Raw genomic sequence first — 14,221 nt, 5'->3', positions numbered from 1 at the left:
ACAATTGACATTTTGACAAATCAGCATTTATGTTTGCCTCAGGCTGTCCAACATAATCTTTACTTTAAAAAAAACACATCCACCAACACACAATCACAAATGGCTAAACAAATCGACTTTTAATTGTATTTTGATACAAAAATCACACAATTATCACGGTTAAATGTAATACGTTGTGACATCAAAGACAAGACGACAAAGTAAACAATTCAGAATTTTGATGGTCATACAAAACGGCAGTCATTTCTCATTTGTATGGACACAGTAGCGATCCCTCACTCATGAATCGCTCATTAAAACAAAGACTGCCAAAAAATAAAAACCCAGCTTTGGTTTCAAACTCTTCAGTGGCATATCAAAAACACTGCCGTAATATATTTACAAGTGGTAACAGCTTACTTGATAGCAGAAAGGTGTACGAATCACATTAAATACAGCTTTTGAAACACATTCTTTCAAAACAGTATTGGCTCAACAGAACACATGAAATGCAACCACTTCTGTTCTCCATAATAGTAAGCATTAATAATCATTTCAAAAACTGCAGGGAGTTCATCAAAAGCTCACCAACATCATCTATCCACGATGTATGTAAAACATTTTTTAATTTATGATAGGTTTCTCACCGGGATGCGTAATCCACCATGTGAAAAGTGCAAGCAGGCTACTCATTTTGAAACGGCTTGGACGCTTGTTGACGAAGCTGGAAAGACGCGTCATTTTAAAGGTGCATTGCTGATGTCAAATTTCTGGCAACTAACTGTGCAGATACAATGCTTGAAAGTTGAAGCTATTGTGTTTGTTACTTTTGTGCCAGGGAAGTTTCAACAAGTCTATAAAAAGAAAAAAGAAAAAAAGTTTTGTTGTGCCGGTAAATGTATTTCTCTGTTGTCATTGTTTTTCTGCTGTGCACTGTAGTGGTCTGCATTTATTTCTAAATAACTATTTCCATGTCAGTAGGAGGCAGACCATCACCGACACACACTGTTTACATTACTGTATATGGAATAGTTGTCCTGTTTATTTTGTAAAATGCGTTTTTGTTGAACGTCTCCTTAGTTACAGTACCGATTTTTTTTACAGGCCCTTTTTTGTATCTACTACATGTAACGTTTATGTATTTGTCATTTTGTTTGTTTTTATTGTGCAAGGTGGCCCTGACTTGCATTATTATATAAGCTGTACACAGACTATCGGTACTCTCAATGTGTCTAAAAAAAAGTAATAATGATTTAGTTCTTTAAATACGGCAAGTTAAAGCTGATATGACAAGAGTTAATCTCCCAGAGTTCGTTTAACTTTAAGAGTGTAACTCCAAAAGAAAATCAACTTTACAGTACTATGCAGGTTGTATCCAACACACACTGGTGGGATTTACAAACATTTGCAATTTTTAAGGTTATTTTTATTGTGCAAGGTGGCATGATTTTTATTTTGTTTATTTAAGCTTGAACTCTGACACCTATGTGAAAACTAAATGTTTATAGCTGCTTTAACTCATGTGTTAAAATGGAGAGTTAACGCATCTTTGGAGCATCGAACTAGAAATAGAAGTATTTTGAAGACTGAACTTGCTTTGCTAGAGTGTGAATGAAGGGCGGGTATTATTTTTGTAAAATGTCTTCGTATCTGTAAAAAGCCTGGTGAGTAATATGGGTGGCAACTCATTGGATTTTCACTTTTTGCATTTTAGTAAAGAAACAGTGTTTATTATTTGGCCACCAGATATTGCTGTATTGTGCAGGGCAATGGGAAAAATGAGTACTCCAAGGCACAAGGAAAACACAAACTACAGACTCAAAGTGACCAAACAGCACGCTTTTCCATTCATTTTTTTTTTGCACATCCTTTCAGAACGTAATCCGGGCTCCCTGTGGAAGCAAGATGGCGAATAACCATGTCAGCTCCCTCAAGGTAAGCCTCATATCATGTAAAATAAATGTAAATTTCTCGACCTACGAGTACAGTATTCCATCGCTTTTCACAGGGTTGCGTTCCAAAAAAAAAAAGTCATGGGATAGTCAACCCGTGAAGTAGAAATATGTATTTATTTACTAATTCAAATACTCTTCTATACAGTGAAAACAAAGAACAAACCAAATTTATAGGACCTAGAACCAGTGACTCCGTGACCAGGGGAAGATGTCAAACCACTTCTCTATTTCCATCTCCATTTCTCTCTGGCCGGCTAGCATGTTCTTTAGCAGCCACCGCCAACGCTTGCACCACACATGAAGCAAGAAGACCCATAACAGTCAAAGCCGAACAGTTATAAATCAATGCTACGGCACTAAAAGTGCAGCAACTCAAAAGAGCTTTAAAACATGCACAAAGCCTTCATTTACTTGTTGACTGACTGCAGCCTGCTTGAGATCTGAGTGAAGTCATTTACCCTGCCTATTGGTAAAGATAAAGAAATATTAATATCAATTGAGGGATAAATCCCCAAATCAACTACAAAAGAAGGGAAATGGACTTGGACAAACAAGCATTCAATATCTAGGGCACAAGCAGCCTTCATCAAAAGAGGCAACCGCGGGCACTTTGAAAATCTTAAAGGAATAAAAACAATTCAAGACTGATCTCTCAAAGGTGATAGACGCCAGATATGAGTATGTGGCGGCTATGACGGAGGTCTGCGATGAAGAGGCTTAGCTATAGCAGTTGCCACCGTGATCGAGGAAAAGACGGTTATCTTCAGGTGGAAACCTACACTCAGAAATCTTCTGGAGTAGGCATGCGGAACAGGCCTTCTTCAAGCAAGCCAGGATTGCAGAATTAGCAGTTATGATTGCTGAATAGGAGGAATAAGACACACTGAAGGCAGTGAAGTCAAACAGGCTCAGGAACAGGGGCCTTGACCGTGAAGTAGCCGAACTCTCAGACATGCTTCACGATTGGAAGGAGTTAATACCTGGACCAAACAGTACTTGGTACAAAAGCCTAAATAAAAAAGTCCTGTCATTTGAAGACCAGCTAGTTAAGGATGAAGAAGAGCTGGCAAGAGAAAAGCAATGGACTACTGGAGCCAGACTCCCAGAGTTAGTTTAACTTCAAGAGTGTACCTCCAAAAGAGCAGAAACGAAGGTGTATTTGACCACAACTACCTGCTGTGTCCAAAGCCAACACCCCCCAAAAAGATGACAGTTGAGCTCACATAATTCAAGAACACAGTGGAAGTGTACTGGTTTATTATGAGCTCCTTGCGCCGATATAGCTTGTGAGCAAGTGTCCTCTATAATGTCCCATTTAAATCGGTAAGGTTCAGGCTCTAATTAGTTGTGTCTATAATATCGCATTGGCCTAACAAGTAATTAACATTGAAGAGTAGCAAGATATTTCTTCTTGGGGTAAATGCAGCGGCAGAGGGGCAAAGAACGAGATTAGATACAGAGACAGGAGAACAGCAAGATTGGTTTAATTTCACACACAGAAAAAAACTCAAATCGAGTAGTTGTAGATCATGAATAGCTTATTACAGCAGCAACTTAAACTTTCAAAATAAATTGATATTTCAAAAGTGTGTATTTTCTAATGCAGCAGAAGGTCTTCAGAGAAAGAACGCCTAAACTAACATAACCTGCAAATCAATGATTCTGGCAAAATATTATATTTTGCAAGGGCACACAAAGAAAAACTCTGAAAGAACATCCCTTGAAACAGAGATTGTTCATCTCAAAAGCCAACTTCATCAGGAAAAAGAGCAGGAAACAGGGCAGGTTAAGAAATTACTAAAGGAAGTTGGCCAGCTAAAAGAACAGTTGGCCGTGGCAAACAATTTACTGACAAAAGCAGAGCAGGCCAAATTTAAAGCTGTTTGACACGCCAACATTCAGGGCATTGAAGGGAAAATCGCAGAGTCTGCCGAGTGAAAAATTCGAGAGGACAATTCCCAAAGTGGCAGCAATGAGTTTTTCCACCCTGGCGATGAGGATGGCGCCATCGCAGAGGACGGCAGAGGCAAGGAATTACATCCAAACAAATGCTGACTTAGGAAGAACCCACCGGTTTCTAACTGGTCGGCTTTGACTGTGAGCAACTAATGTGGACATGGTACTAAAATAAATTAACCCTTTGGAAACATTTTGAAAAACAATCAAAGCCGAACAGATACTTTGTCACAATCATGTAGAAGTTATGTAAAACTGCATTTATTTTCCGGTCGGCAACCGAAACTGTTGTAAGAGCTATAGGAAGCGTTAAAGAGACACATGTGGTTCCACAGCAAGTTTAGTGGGTCAAAAAGCAAATCTTTGTTGGCGATAGAAAGCATCTTCCTCTGCCTCTTTGCCCTGGCTACCAGTGCACACAATTTGTTGTCATAATGGCTTTTAAAAAAACTTGAAGTCGAAACAAATTTGCACATAAACAATGTAGCTTTGTCAACCCGTTTTGCGTACGAGTTCAGCAGAGACGGCAACTCTACTGACGCGCAGGCGGACACAAACAGAAAAGGGTTGGGCCAACTTTTTAGCTAATCTGAAAGTAGAACACAATGCACGTACCGAAACCGTGATAAGTAAACCGCAATACAGTATGGAATTACTGTATTTAAAAATAATGCACGTTTATATGGTAATTTATGTATTTTTGCTTATTAATAAAAAAAATCTTTTTATGTCAATGTTAAATGGTCACTTAAGACCTCCCAAAGCACTTTACAATGTGCCTCACATATTTGAATGTAGGTTTTTTTTTTACAACTAAGGGGCGCTAAATGCACACAGTCCCTCTAATGAAACAATTGAAAAAGTGTAGTTAGAACAGCCAAAATCCAAACAAGAGATGCATATGAAGTCCGCAAAAGTTATTTTTTTACTGGTGGACAGTCATGTGCAACTGCAATTTGTCGGCATTGTCGAATCCCTGACCGCAAACTTCGCACTTGAACACTGCCTCGCTTTTGCACTGGTGCCGCTCGAAAAGAACAAACGAGTCGAAACTCTGCCCGCAGGACGAACAGATATAGCAGTTTTGAGCCAATTCCGAGGGCGGCGGACCGAAGTCCAGTGCCGTTCCATCCTCATGTGCCGTCATCCCCGCCTGAGAAAACGCATCCAGCATATCTAGATCGCCATTGACGGCGTAATCACGCCACTGGCCGGTGTCTAAATACGCATCGCTCTCACCCGCTTCACCGTACGGTTGAACAGTCAGCGGATCGGCTAAAGTTGTCTGTCCGAGCGAGGGATCGGTCCCCGGCTCCAGCGGAGGATTGTCGGGCATCTGGCACAGGAGCGGATGTGGGCCTTGTGCTTCTTTGCCATCGTCTGGGAACAAACAATTGCAGGTGTCATCAGGGGACATCAACCAATTGCAATGATATACTGTATTTTCCAGATAATAAAGGACACCTCAAAACCAGAATTTGGCCAAAATTTGAATATGTGCCTTATAACCGAGTGCGCCTCATACTGTGGAAAACAGTGTATAGGATTGGAAATGCAAACAGTAATTATAGGTATGTGTTAGGGCTTCACAATTATGAAAAATAACCCAAACACAATTTTTCAGACAAGTATTGCAGTTTCGAAGCAATTTTCGGTTAAAAGAAAGAGAGCATTTTCTGCTGTAGTTTTGTTTTTGTGAGTACCTAATTATAGTGTCAAGGTTTAACCTTAGGTAAAAAGCACCCACTTCTGGGGAGCTTTGTTAAGATTGCTTCGTACTGACCATTATTTACTTTTTCACTCAACAAGGCTTAAACAGTGTGTGTGTGTGTGTGTGTGGCATAGCGTGCTGCTTGCAAACTTTGCCTTGCCTTAATTGGCTCGTGCCGTTAACGCGAATGGTGGTGGTGAGAGCGTCGACATCGGAAAACTAGGCCCTAATGCAAATCGTTTTTTCAGGACCGTGAGTAAAAATAGAGTAAGAAAATGAGATACCATCTAATGCCTTTTTACATGTCATATGTACCACTCGTGGTCAAGTGGAAAAGTGTCAGCGCTTTCACAGACACTACTCGGGTTTGATTCCCGTTGCATACAATGTTTTGCGGTTTAAATCAACGACATTAATCGACTGATGAGTCATTGCAATAATATATACTGTAAGTGTTATACAAGAATATACATCAGCTCTTATTGCAGTCTCAATTTCACGGGGCCTTTGGTGCAGTCCCCTTTTATGTATGAAAAATAAATGACAAGACTATTATAATGCCTAATAATCCGGTGCACCTTACAGGGCGGAAGTTACGATAAGTGCTTGGTAATCAGAGCATCTTCAACTGGACTTGACTTCAGAGTCTGCCAGTCCACGCTCATTTTAGTGTATATAACTGACTGTGCAAGGCGGCAGTACCGTTTCTGTGGGTCTTCATGTGGCACTTGAGGCTGGATTTTTGATTGAAGCATCGGCCGCAGATCTGGCATCCGTAGGGCTTCTCACCCGTGTGGATGCGCAGGTGCCGCTCCAGGTGACCAGCACGCACAAACATCTTTCCGCAGTACGAGCAAAAAAAGCACTTCTTTGGCCGGGAGCACTGGAAAAGGGAGGCGGTGCCATTACTTGGACGGCCGCACAGCTCCCACGGCGGACCCGGGGGGTATCCTAGCTGAGTGGACATCACGTTTTCGCTGTAAAGTTTTCCAGGGAACGCAAAGGCGCTACAAGAGGCTTCGGCGTGAGACGGGATAAGCTGAGATTCCACCGGAGCCACTGCACCATTCTGTTGTGAGCTGTTGTTTGTCCCATCGCGCAAATTGATCAACTTCTTGCTGTCAGCCGTGTCCTTTTCGGGCTGGGTCACGTTCTCCTCGACCGGCTCCGACTTGATGGTTGGACTTTTGGACGATTGAGGACAGTAGGCGGAAATTTTCTCTGAAGGTGACTTGACGTTGCCCCCTTCCGGACAAAGACTGTTGGTGTTAGAGTGCTCCGTGAGGGGGTGTTGGATGTTTTTCAGTGCCAACTGATGACCTGCAAAGGAAAAGTAGTTGACTGGAGACTAAAAAGTGCATTGCAGCAGTTGCCATGCTTTTTTATCTTAATATATTCTGGTGATAGCCCTTTCTGGTCTGAAGTGTAAATACAGCCTCCGCAACAAGCCGGTGCATAAAATCCTCAAGGTCTAACTACATTTGACAAGAATTTGAAAAGCTCTTGGTCAACATCAAGGGCCGGAACATAGTTACTGGACTGTCTCAGAAAATTAGAATATTGTGATAAAGTTCTTTATTTTCTGTAATGCAATTAAAAAAACAAAAATGTCATACATTCTGGATTCATTACACATCAACTGAACTATTTCAAGCCTTTTATTATTTGAATATTGCTGATTTTGGCTTACAGCTGAAAAAAACTCAAAAATCCTATCTCAAAATATTAGAATACTTCCTCAGACCAAGTAAAAAAATAATTTTATAACAGCAAAACTAAATCAAACATTTGAAAATGTCCATTGATGCACTCAGTACTTGGTTGGGAATCCTTTTGCACGGATTACTGCATCAATCCGGCGTGGCATGGAGGCAATCAGCCTGTGGCATTGCTGAGGTGTTATTGATGCCCATAATGCTTCGATAGCGGCCTTCAGCTCATTTGCATTTGTAGGTCTGGTGTCTTTCATCTTCTTCTTAACTATACCCCACAAATTCTCGATGGGGTTCAGGTCAGGGGAATTAGCAGGCCAATCAAGGACAGTGATGCCATGGTCAGTGCACCAGTTACTGGTGGTTTTGGCACTGTGGGCAGGTGCCAGATCATGCTGGAAAATAAAATCCTCATCTCCATAGAGCTTTTCAGCAGATGGAAGCATGTAGTGCTCTAAAATCTCTTGGTACACAGTTGCATTTACTCTGGACTTGATGAAACACAGTGGACCAACACCAGCAGCTGACATGGCTCCCCAAACCATTGCTGACTGTGGGAACTTCACACTGGATTTCAAGCAACTTGGATTTTGCTCCTCTCCAGCCTTTCTCCAGACTCTGGCGCCTTGACTTCCAAATGAAATGCAAAACTTGCTTTCGTCTGAAAAGAGGACTTTGGACCACTCTGCAACTGTCCAGTGCTTCTTCTCCATAGCCCCAAGTCAGACGCTTCTTCCGTTGTCTTGAGTTCAGAAGTGGCTTGACCATGGGAATACGGCTATTGTAGCCCATTTCCCGGACACGTCTGTGAACTGTGGCTTTTGATACCTGGACTCCAGCTTCAACCCACTGTCTTTGAAGCTCCCCCAAATTCTGTAAGTGGCTCTTCTTCACAATTTTGTTAAGGCTGCGGTCATCTCTCTTGGTTGTGCAGCGTTTCCGGCCACATTTTTCCCTTCCAACAGACTTTTTGTGGATATGCTTTGAAACTGCACTCTGTGAACAGCCTGCTCTTTGAGAAATTTCTTTTTGTGTCTTACCCTCCTGATGGAGGGTATCAATGATGGTCCTCTGGACAGCAGTCAGATCAGCAGTCTTCCCCATACTTGTGATTTAGTTTACTGAACCAAGCTGAGTGTTTTTAAGACTCAGGAAACCCTTGCAAGGTGTTTCGAGTTAATTAGATGATTCAGGTGATTAGTTGAATAGCCTACTTGTATACTTTTTCATGATATTCTAATATTTTGAGATAGGATTTTTGAGTTTTCTTTAGCTGTAAGCCAAATTCAGCAATATTCAAATAATAAAAGGCTTGAAATAGTTCAGTTGATGTGTAATAAATCCAGAATGTATGACATTTTTGTTTTTTTAATTGCATTACAGAAAATAAAGAACTTTATCACAATATTCTGAGACAGTCCAGTATACATACAGTTATACATACAGTGTCTTGCATAAGTATTTAGGGTGGTGTGCAGTGTTTCTCTTAAGCCAAACGTAATGCTTTGCATTCAGCCCAAAAAGTTCAATTTGGGTCTCATCTGAGCAGAGCACCGTTCCATGTATTATTTGCGTCTCCCAAATGGCTTCTTGCAAATTCTTTTGCAAGGCATGGTATGGTATAGGTGATATCAAGATGATAGAAATACACCAGACATAAGGAAAAAGTAAATGTAAGTCGTCAACATTTATATTGCGCTTTTCAAGTCAATAAAGACCTCCCAAAGCGCTTTACAATGCGCTTGCCCATGGACACTTCGACATATAACACGGAAGAGCCGGGAATCAAATCTGCAACCTCTTGAAATGTGAACATTTTTTAAAAATGTGTTTTGTTTTAAAATATAATTTACATGATCATTGCCTCAAATGTCAGCTTTCTACTTTTATAGCCCACTTGTCAGACTACATTTACTGTTCTAATTTCACAAGAATGCGCTTAATGAACTTAAATCAAAAAGTATCACTTTTCACTCTGAAAGGCATTGGTAGTAACCACCTACAGGATGCAGAAGTCAAGAAGAATCGGGTAAAGTAATTTGCGACGTAACTAAGGTAATCTTTCAGTGACTTACGTCTCTGGTGGATCTTGGTGTGCTCCTTTAGACTGCACTTCTGGTTGAAACGCTTTCCACAAATGTCGCAGCGGTACGGCTTTTCTCCCGTGTGGATCCTCTTGTGCCGCTCCAGGTTTCCGGAATGCTCGAAACATTTCCCGCAGAAAGGGCACGTGAACCCCCGCTTGAACATCAATCGGTTGACCATCCTGCGCCGCATGCTGCTGTACAAGAGGCGGTGCGCACCACGGACGCCGCCCCCCGTCTGCCGAGCGTCTGCGATAGCATCAGTCGGATTTTCCCTCGGTATTTCCGTCTGTAGTCTGGATTGATCACATACCAACTGTTCTACGGGTTCGCGCTTCATCGCTACTTTGGCATCAAGGAAGTTTGGGAGATTTTCAACTCTCTCAGCAGAGCCAGCAACAACTACAGACAAAAACACAGCATGTTTTACTCAGACATGATTCAATTATTGTAACACAAGTAGCAATCCTACAACCAAGGGTCCATTTTACATGGGAGATTCAAGAAGTGCTAAATCGAACCCTGAATGATTTCTGAATTTTGCCTTCCAGGACTGCAGATTTGAGTGAGTTAAATCATGTTATGCGTGAGTTGTTTCTGAAGTAGAGGGAGAATCTTAGGTCAAGTTACAAAAGTTGGGTTGGAAATTTAAACCATTAGTTTGGGTTCAGGCCGGGCTTATTTCTTATCATCCACTCATCATTTGTTCTGTATTCTTTTCTTTGGGGAGGATTCACAAAGCGCAGGCACAGAGAAGCAGGGGGTGGAGTCGGACAAAATCACCATTCCTCATCCTGAGTCCTCACAAATAAAATATGAAAATTCAGGTTTTCTTCGGGCTCAGTCCCTCAAATTAAGTTGATTTGTAGGGCACGGGCTGGGCTGGGCTTGATTTGACCTCTATTTGACCACTACTTTCATCATGCCAATCAGACAAACCCCTTCAAGCCACACCTTAACTCACAGTTCCTGAATTTACAAAGGAAATCTGCCAAATTGTTCCCCATGTATTAGATTTAGGTGGAATGTTGCATTAAAAAGTGGACTAAAGGAGAACGGACTTCCTCTGAGTTTTTCTTTAACATGTGGTTTGTGCATCACGACGGGTAAAACAGGAATTGGGATTGAGTCGTTCCATTGAAGGTTTTTAGTCACAATATAACAGATACACTATGTTTAATGCTCAAATTGCACAATGTCTGACCATTTCCTGTTTCATGCTGACTATTTTTGCACTATGATGACTTTGCACCAAATGCAATATTGCACAACCGTTACGATACCAACGTTATCACGACAACCCTGTATGTAACATCCCACATGCCGACATTTCTTGTGTAAATACCATGTAAATTATAACTATAGCCTTATCCCCCTTGTCTTATAACATTATCTTCTCTGTTCCTTTATCTTCTTGCTCATACCTCACTATGAATGTGTAAAACTGGAGTGTCATGCCCAATTTCGTTGTCACAATATGTTAGCCCATTTGTAACAATGACAATAAAGGTATATTCTATTCTATTCTATATTCTATAAAAGAAATACAACTGAATATTCTGGCCTTCTGAGTACAGATCAAGGCTATGATGCTTTCATAAGTGCGCTTTCAAAATGGCTATATCATTAATTTACCATAGGAGCGGAACACTGCGCACTGCGACAAAAAATAAACATAGGCCAGTGAAAAACAGACATTATCCCGGCTTCACAATACAGATGCTGCCCGACCTACGAACGAGTTAGGTTCCAGACGATCGTTGGTAAGTTGAATTTGTTGGTTGCTTCAGTGCTATATTTTGTATGTTTAAGGTTTATATAAGGATGTTTAAGGCTCATATAAGTAACCTGTATTGTTTTTTTACTAAGAAAATAAACATTTAATAAAATAATATGCTCTATGAAGATAAATAAAGTGAGATTTGACTTATTTTTGGGGCTTGCGCTTCCAGAGGTCCTCCTCCGTCATAAATAGTGGCCAAAAAAAAGTGTTTGACCATGTTCTCAAACGCATCAAGCTTTCTTATTCCACTTTTGTTTCAAAAGAAACTGCTCGCCTCTTCCTTACTCTCCAAACCAATCATATTAAATGGATGCACAAGATATTAAACAATAAAAACGTCAAAGTTCTTAGTACGCTAGCGATACAGTACACATGAACCAGGAAGTAGAAGCCAAATTTCTTCTTTGGTGTGGATGCTGGGTGACCTCTCACAGCGCCACAAGGTGGAAAGAAGCACTACAGTACTGTCCTCTATTCGGAAAAGGTGCACACAATACAAAATCTAACTTACAGGAATGTCCGGATATTTTTTGACATCCCGAAAAAAATTATCATATCTGCCGGAATCCGTAAGTCGAAAGTATGTAAGTCGGAGAGCGTCTGTTGTTCATTCCCCAGAGTGAATTAGACCCAAGGCCTTCCTCCCAAAATTAATCTGAACACCACTTGGAACAATGTCAAGACTGTATGACTAATAGATGAATAGATACATTGAGAAGGTGTCAAGTGAATAAAATGATAAATAAATATTATTATTATCATATTATATACCACAGCCATATCCCCCTAGTGGGAGGTGGCTAGAGTCATTTCTGACTCTTTTTGGGAGATTGATTCAGAGGAGGGGATTCCCAGCCCCCTCGCTCAGTCATTAGGTGACCCCTAATGACCCCCAATTCCAACCCCTAATGCTGAACGCCAAGCAGGGACGCAACGGGTATCAATGTTTAAGTCTTAGGTTATGACTCGGTTGAGACTTGAACCACAACCTCCCAGTATCGGGGCGGGCACCATACATCCAAGGCCACTGAGCAATAAGTAAATAACTGTGGATAATCATTAAATGCATCAATTACCACTAAATTATTAACTTGATTAAAATAATCAAAAGAGACAACTCATTGTGACTATTTGCAGAAATACATTCAATTTTAAACAGAAGGCAGAACTACAGAATATGACCCTGTGCAGAATCCAGCCAGCTGGCTGGATAAATGAGAAAATCAATTTTCATATGTAGCTCAACAAAGTGCAGAAGAATGAAAAAAATTGGTTCATCAAGAGCACCCTTCAGAGAAGTGGGCTACTTTGGTACAGGCTATTTGTATGGTAACTGACCAAGATCTCAAATTATCCCTCTTTGTGAAACAGTTAAATTTACACCTCTTGTTCTAGTTTGTTGTAAGTGCTTTGTGAAATGGACTCAGCGTTCCCCTTACTTAATGGTTGACACACTCAGGGTTCTCATAGAAGTCGTGCATTGTGAAACAAACCCCTAAGGACCATAAGTCCCATATTTTCCAGACTACAAAGTGCACAACCATCCACCCAACCATTATCTGCACCGCTTAACCTCAGTAGGGCCGCGGGGGTGCTGGAGCCCATCCCAGCTGTCTTCAGGCAGTGGGCAGGGGACAACCCGGATTGGTTTCTAGCCAGTCACAGGGCAAACGGGGACAGACAATTTGCTCCCTCATTCACACCTTGGGACAAATTAGATTGAGCAATTTATCAAAGTAGCTTTTATTGTAGACTAAATTTCATTTGTCTTTGGGCCAGGGTGCCTTCTATGCAAAAATAGATGACAAGGCTGTTTTGAGAGGGTGCGCCTTATAATCCGGTAAATACAATTATCGGTGCAAATGGGTCTCAAAAAAAGAAGAAAAAACACTGTAACCTTATAAGGTCCATGCGTCAAGACAAACCACAACATAATCGTCGTTAAACAGAGCCGATTGCGGTGCTCTCCAAGCTGGGTCCATCGTACTCACCTCGGGGTTGGGTCATCGACTGCTGTTGCTGCGCTTCCCGCAGGCTATCCGCCGTGCGATGGGCGGCTCTGAGCTCCCCGTGCAGCACCTCCACGCTGCTCCTCAGTCGTCGAATTTCGTGTTCTCGCTGGGTCACCTCCAGCCGCAGCACCACCATGCCATCCTCCACCACTTTGGTGATTTGTGCTGCGGCTGCGTTGCACAGGGCGGTGATGATGGAGCCGATCTGGTTGTGAAGAGCCGCACCGCTCGACATGTTAGCGGGGAAAAGAGAGCGGCTAACAATAGCCTCAACAAAGGGGGAGGAAATTTACACTTGCGTCGTTGACTTAGTACGAAGTCGGCATTGTACGTTCTTATGCTTTAGCAAACCAGCTCGTAGCGAAAACAGAAACTTAGCTTGAGCCGGAAATGATATGGGCGAGTTCCGTAAAGCAGCTTGAAACGACGTAAATGTCATACGTAAATCGTGCAACCAGTCGTAACGCAACACACAATGCTTTTCAGCGCTGCGTTTCTGTCAGAATTAGTGACGCGATCGTAGTGTCTGTATCGTATATTTCGAGACATATTTAATGCAAACGTCACCAACACTGCAGGCGACCCGATGTAGCTAATAGCTATAATATTCGTGATTGTGATTAGATGTACAAAAGTAGGCTTTATTTGGTGTACTATAATAGACTTATTGCAGTTCACGTTTATTGTACGTAGTTGTCCACCCATCGCTGTAACCAGACACCATTGTGAAAAAGACCCTAGTTTCATTGGATTGCCCCTGATAAATAAATGTTTAAATTGGATTTCAAATCTGACTCCCATATCTACTCTTTGCAAAGTAAGTCACACTTCAAGCAGTTTGTGTTGTAAAGCTTTGGGGGACTGCAAAAGAATACCACACTTTTTGGTGTGTTTCTAAATATAAAAATAAATCTTCAGTTTTGATTCCATCCATCCATTATCTACACCGCTTATCCTCAGTAGGGTCGCAGGGGTGCTAGAGCCCATCCCAGCTATCTTCAGGCAGTAGGCAGTGAACACCCTGAACTG

The 14,221-nt window shown here is 41.6% G+C and overlaps 1 protein-coding gene across 1 annotated transcript; it reads right to left on the bottom strand.

The window, feature by feature from the left end:
• Positions 1–98: 98 nt before the first annotated feature.
• On the bottom strand, positions 99–13,614 carry LOC148374437 (uncharacterized). The gene is made up of 4 exons (XM_088336442.1): positions 13,172–13,614; positions 9,389–9,799; positions 6,304–6,921; positions 99–5,270 (listed from the first exon to the last, which is right to left on the bottom strand). The coding sequence occupies exons 1-4, from the start codon at positions 13,425–13,427 to the stop codon at positions 4,816–4,818; spliced, it is 1,740 nt and encodes a 579-aa protein (XP_088192568.1). The 5' UTR covers positions 13,428–13,614; the 3' UTR covers positions 99–4,815.
• Positions 13,615–14,221: the final 607 nt, after the last annotated feature.

The sequence above is a fragment of the Urocampus carinirostris genome, chromosome 1 (genome assembly GCF_059441175.1).
Source record: "Urocampus carinirostris isolate Australia breed hairy pipefish chromosome 1, RoL_Ucar_1.0, whole genome shotgun sequence".
NCBI lineage: Eukaryota > Metazoa > Chordata > Actinopteri > Syngnathiformes > Syngnathidae > Urocampus > Urocampus carinirostris.
Note: the sequence above shows the minus strand (reverse complement) of the source record. Positions and strands in the feature narration are given on the sequence as shown.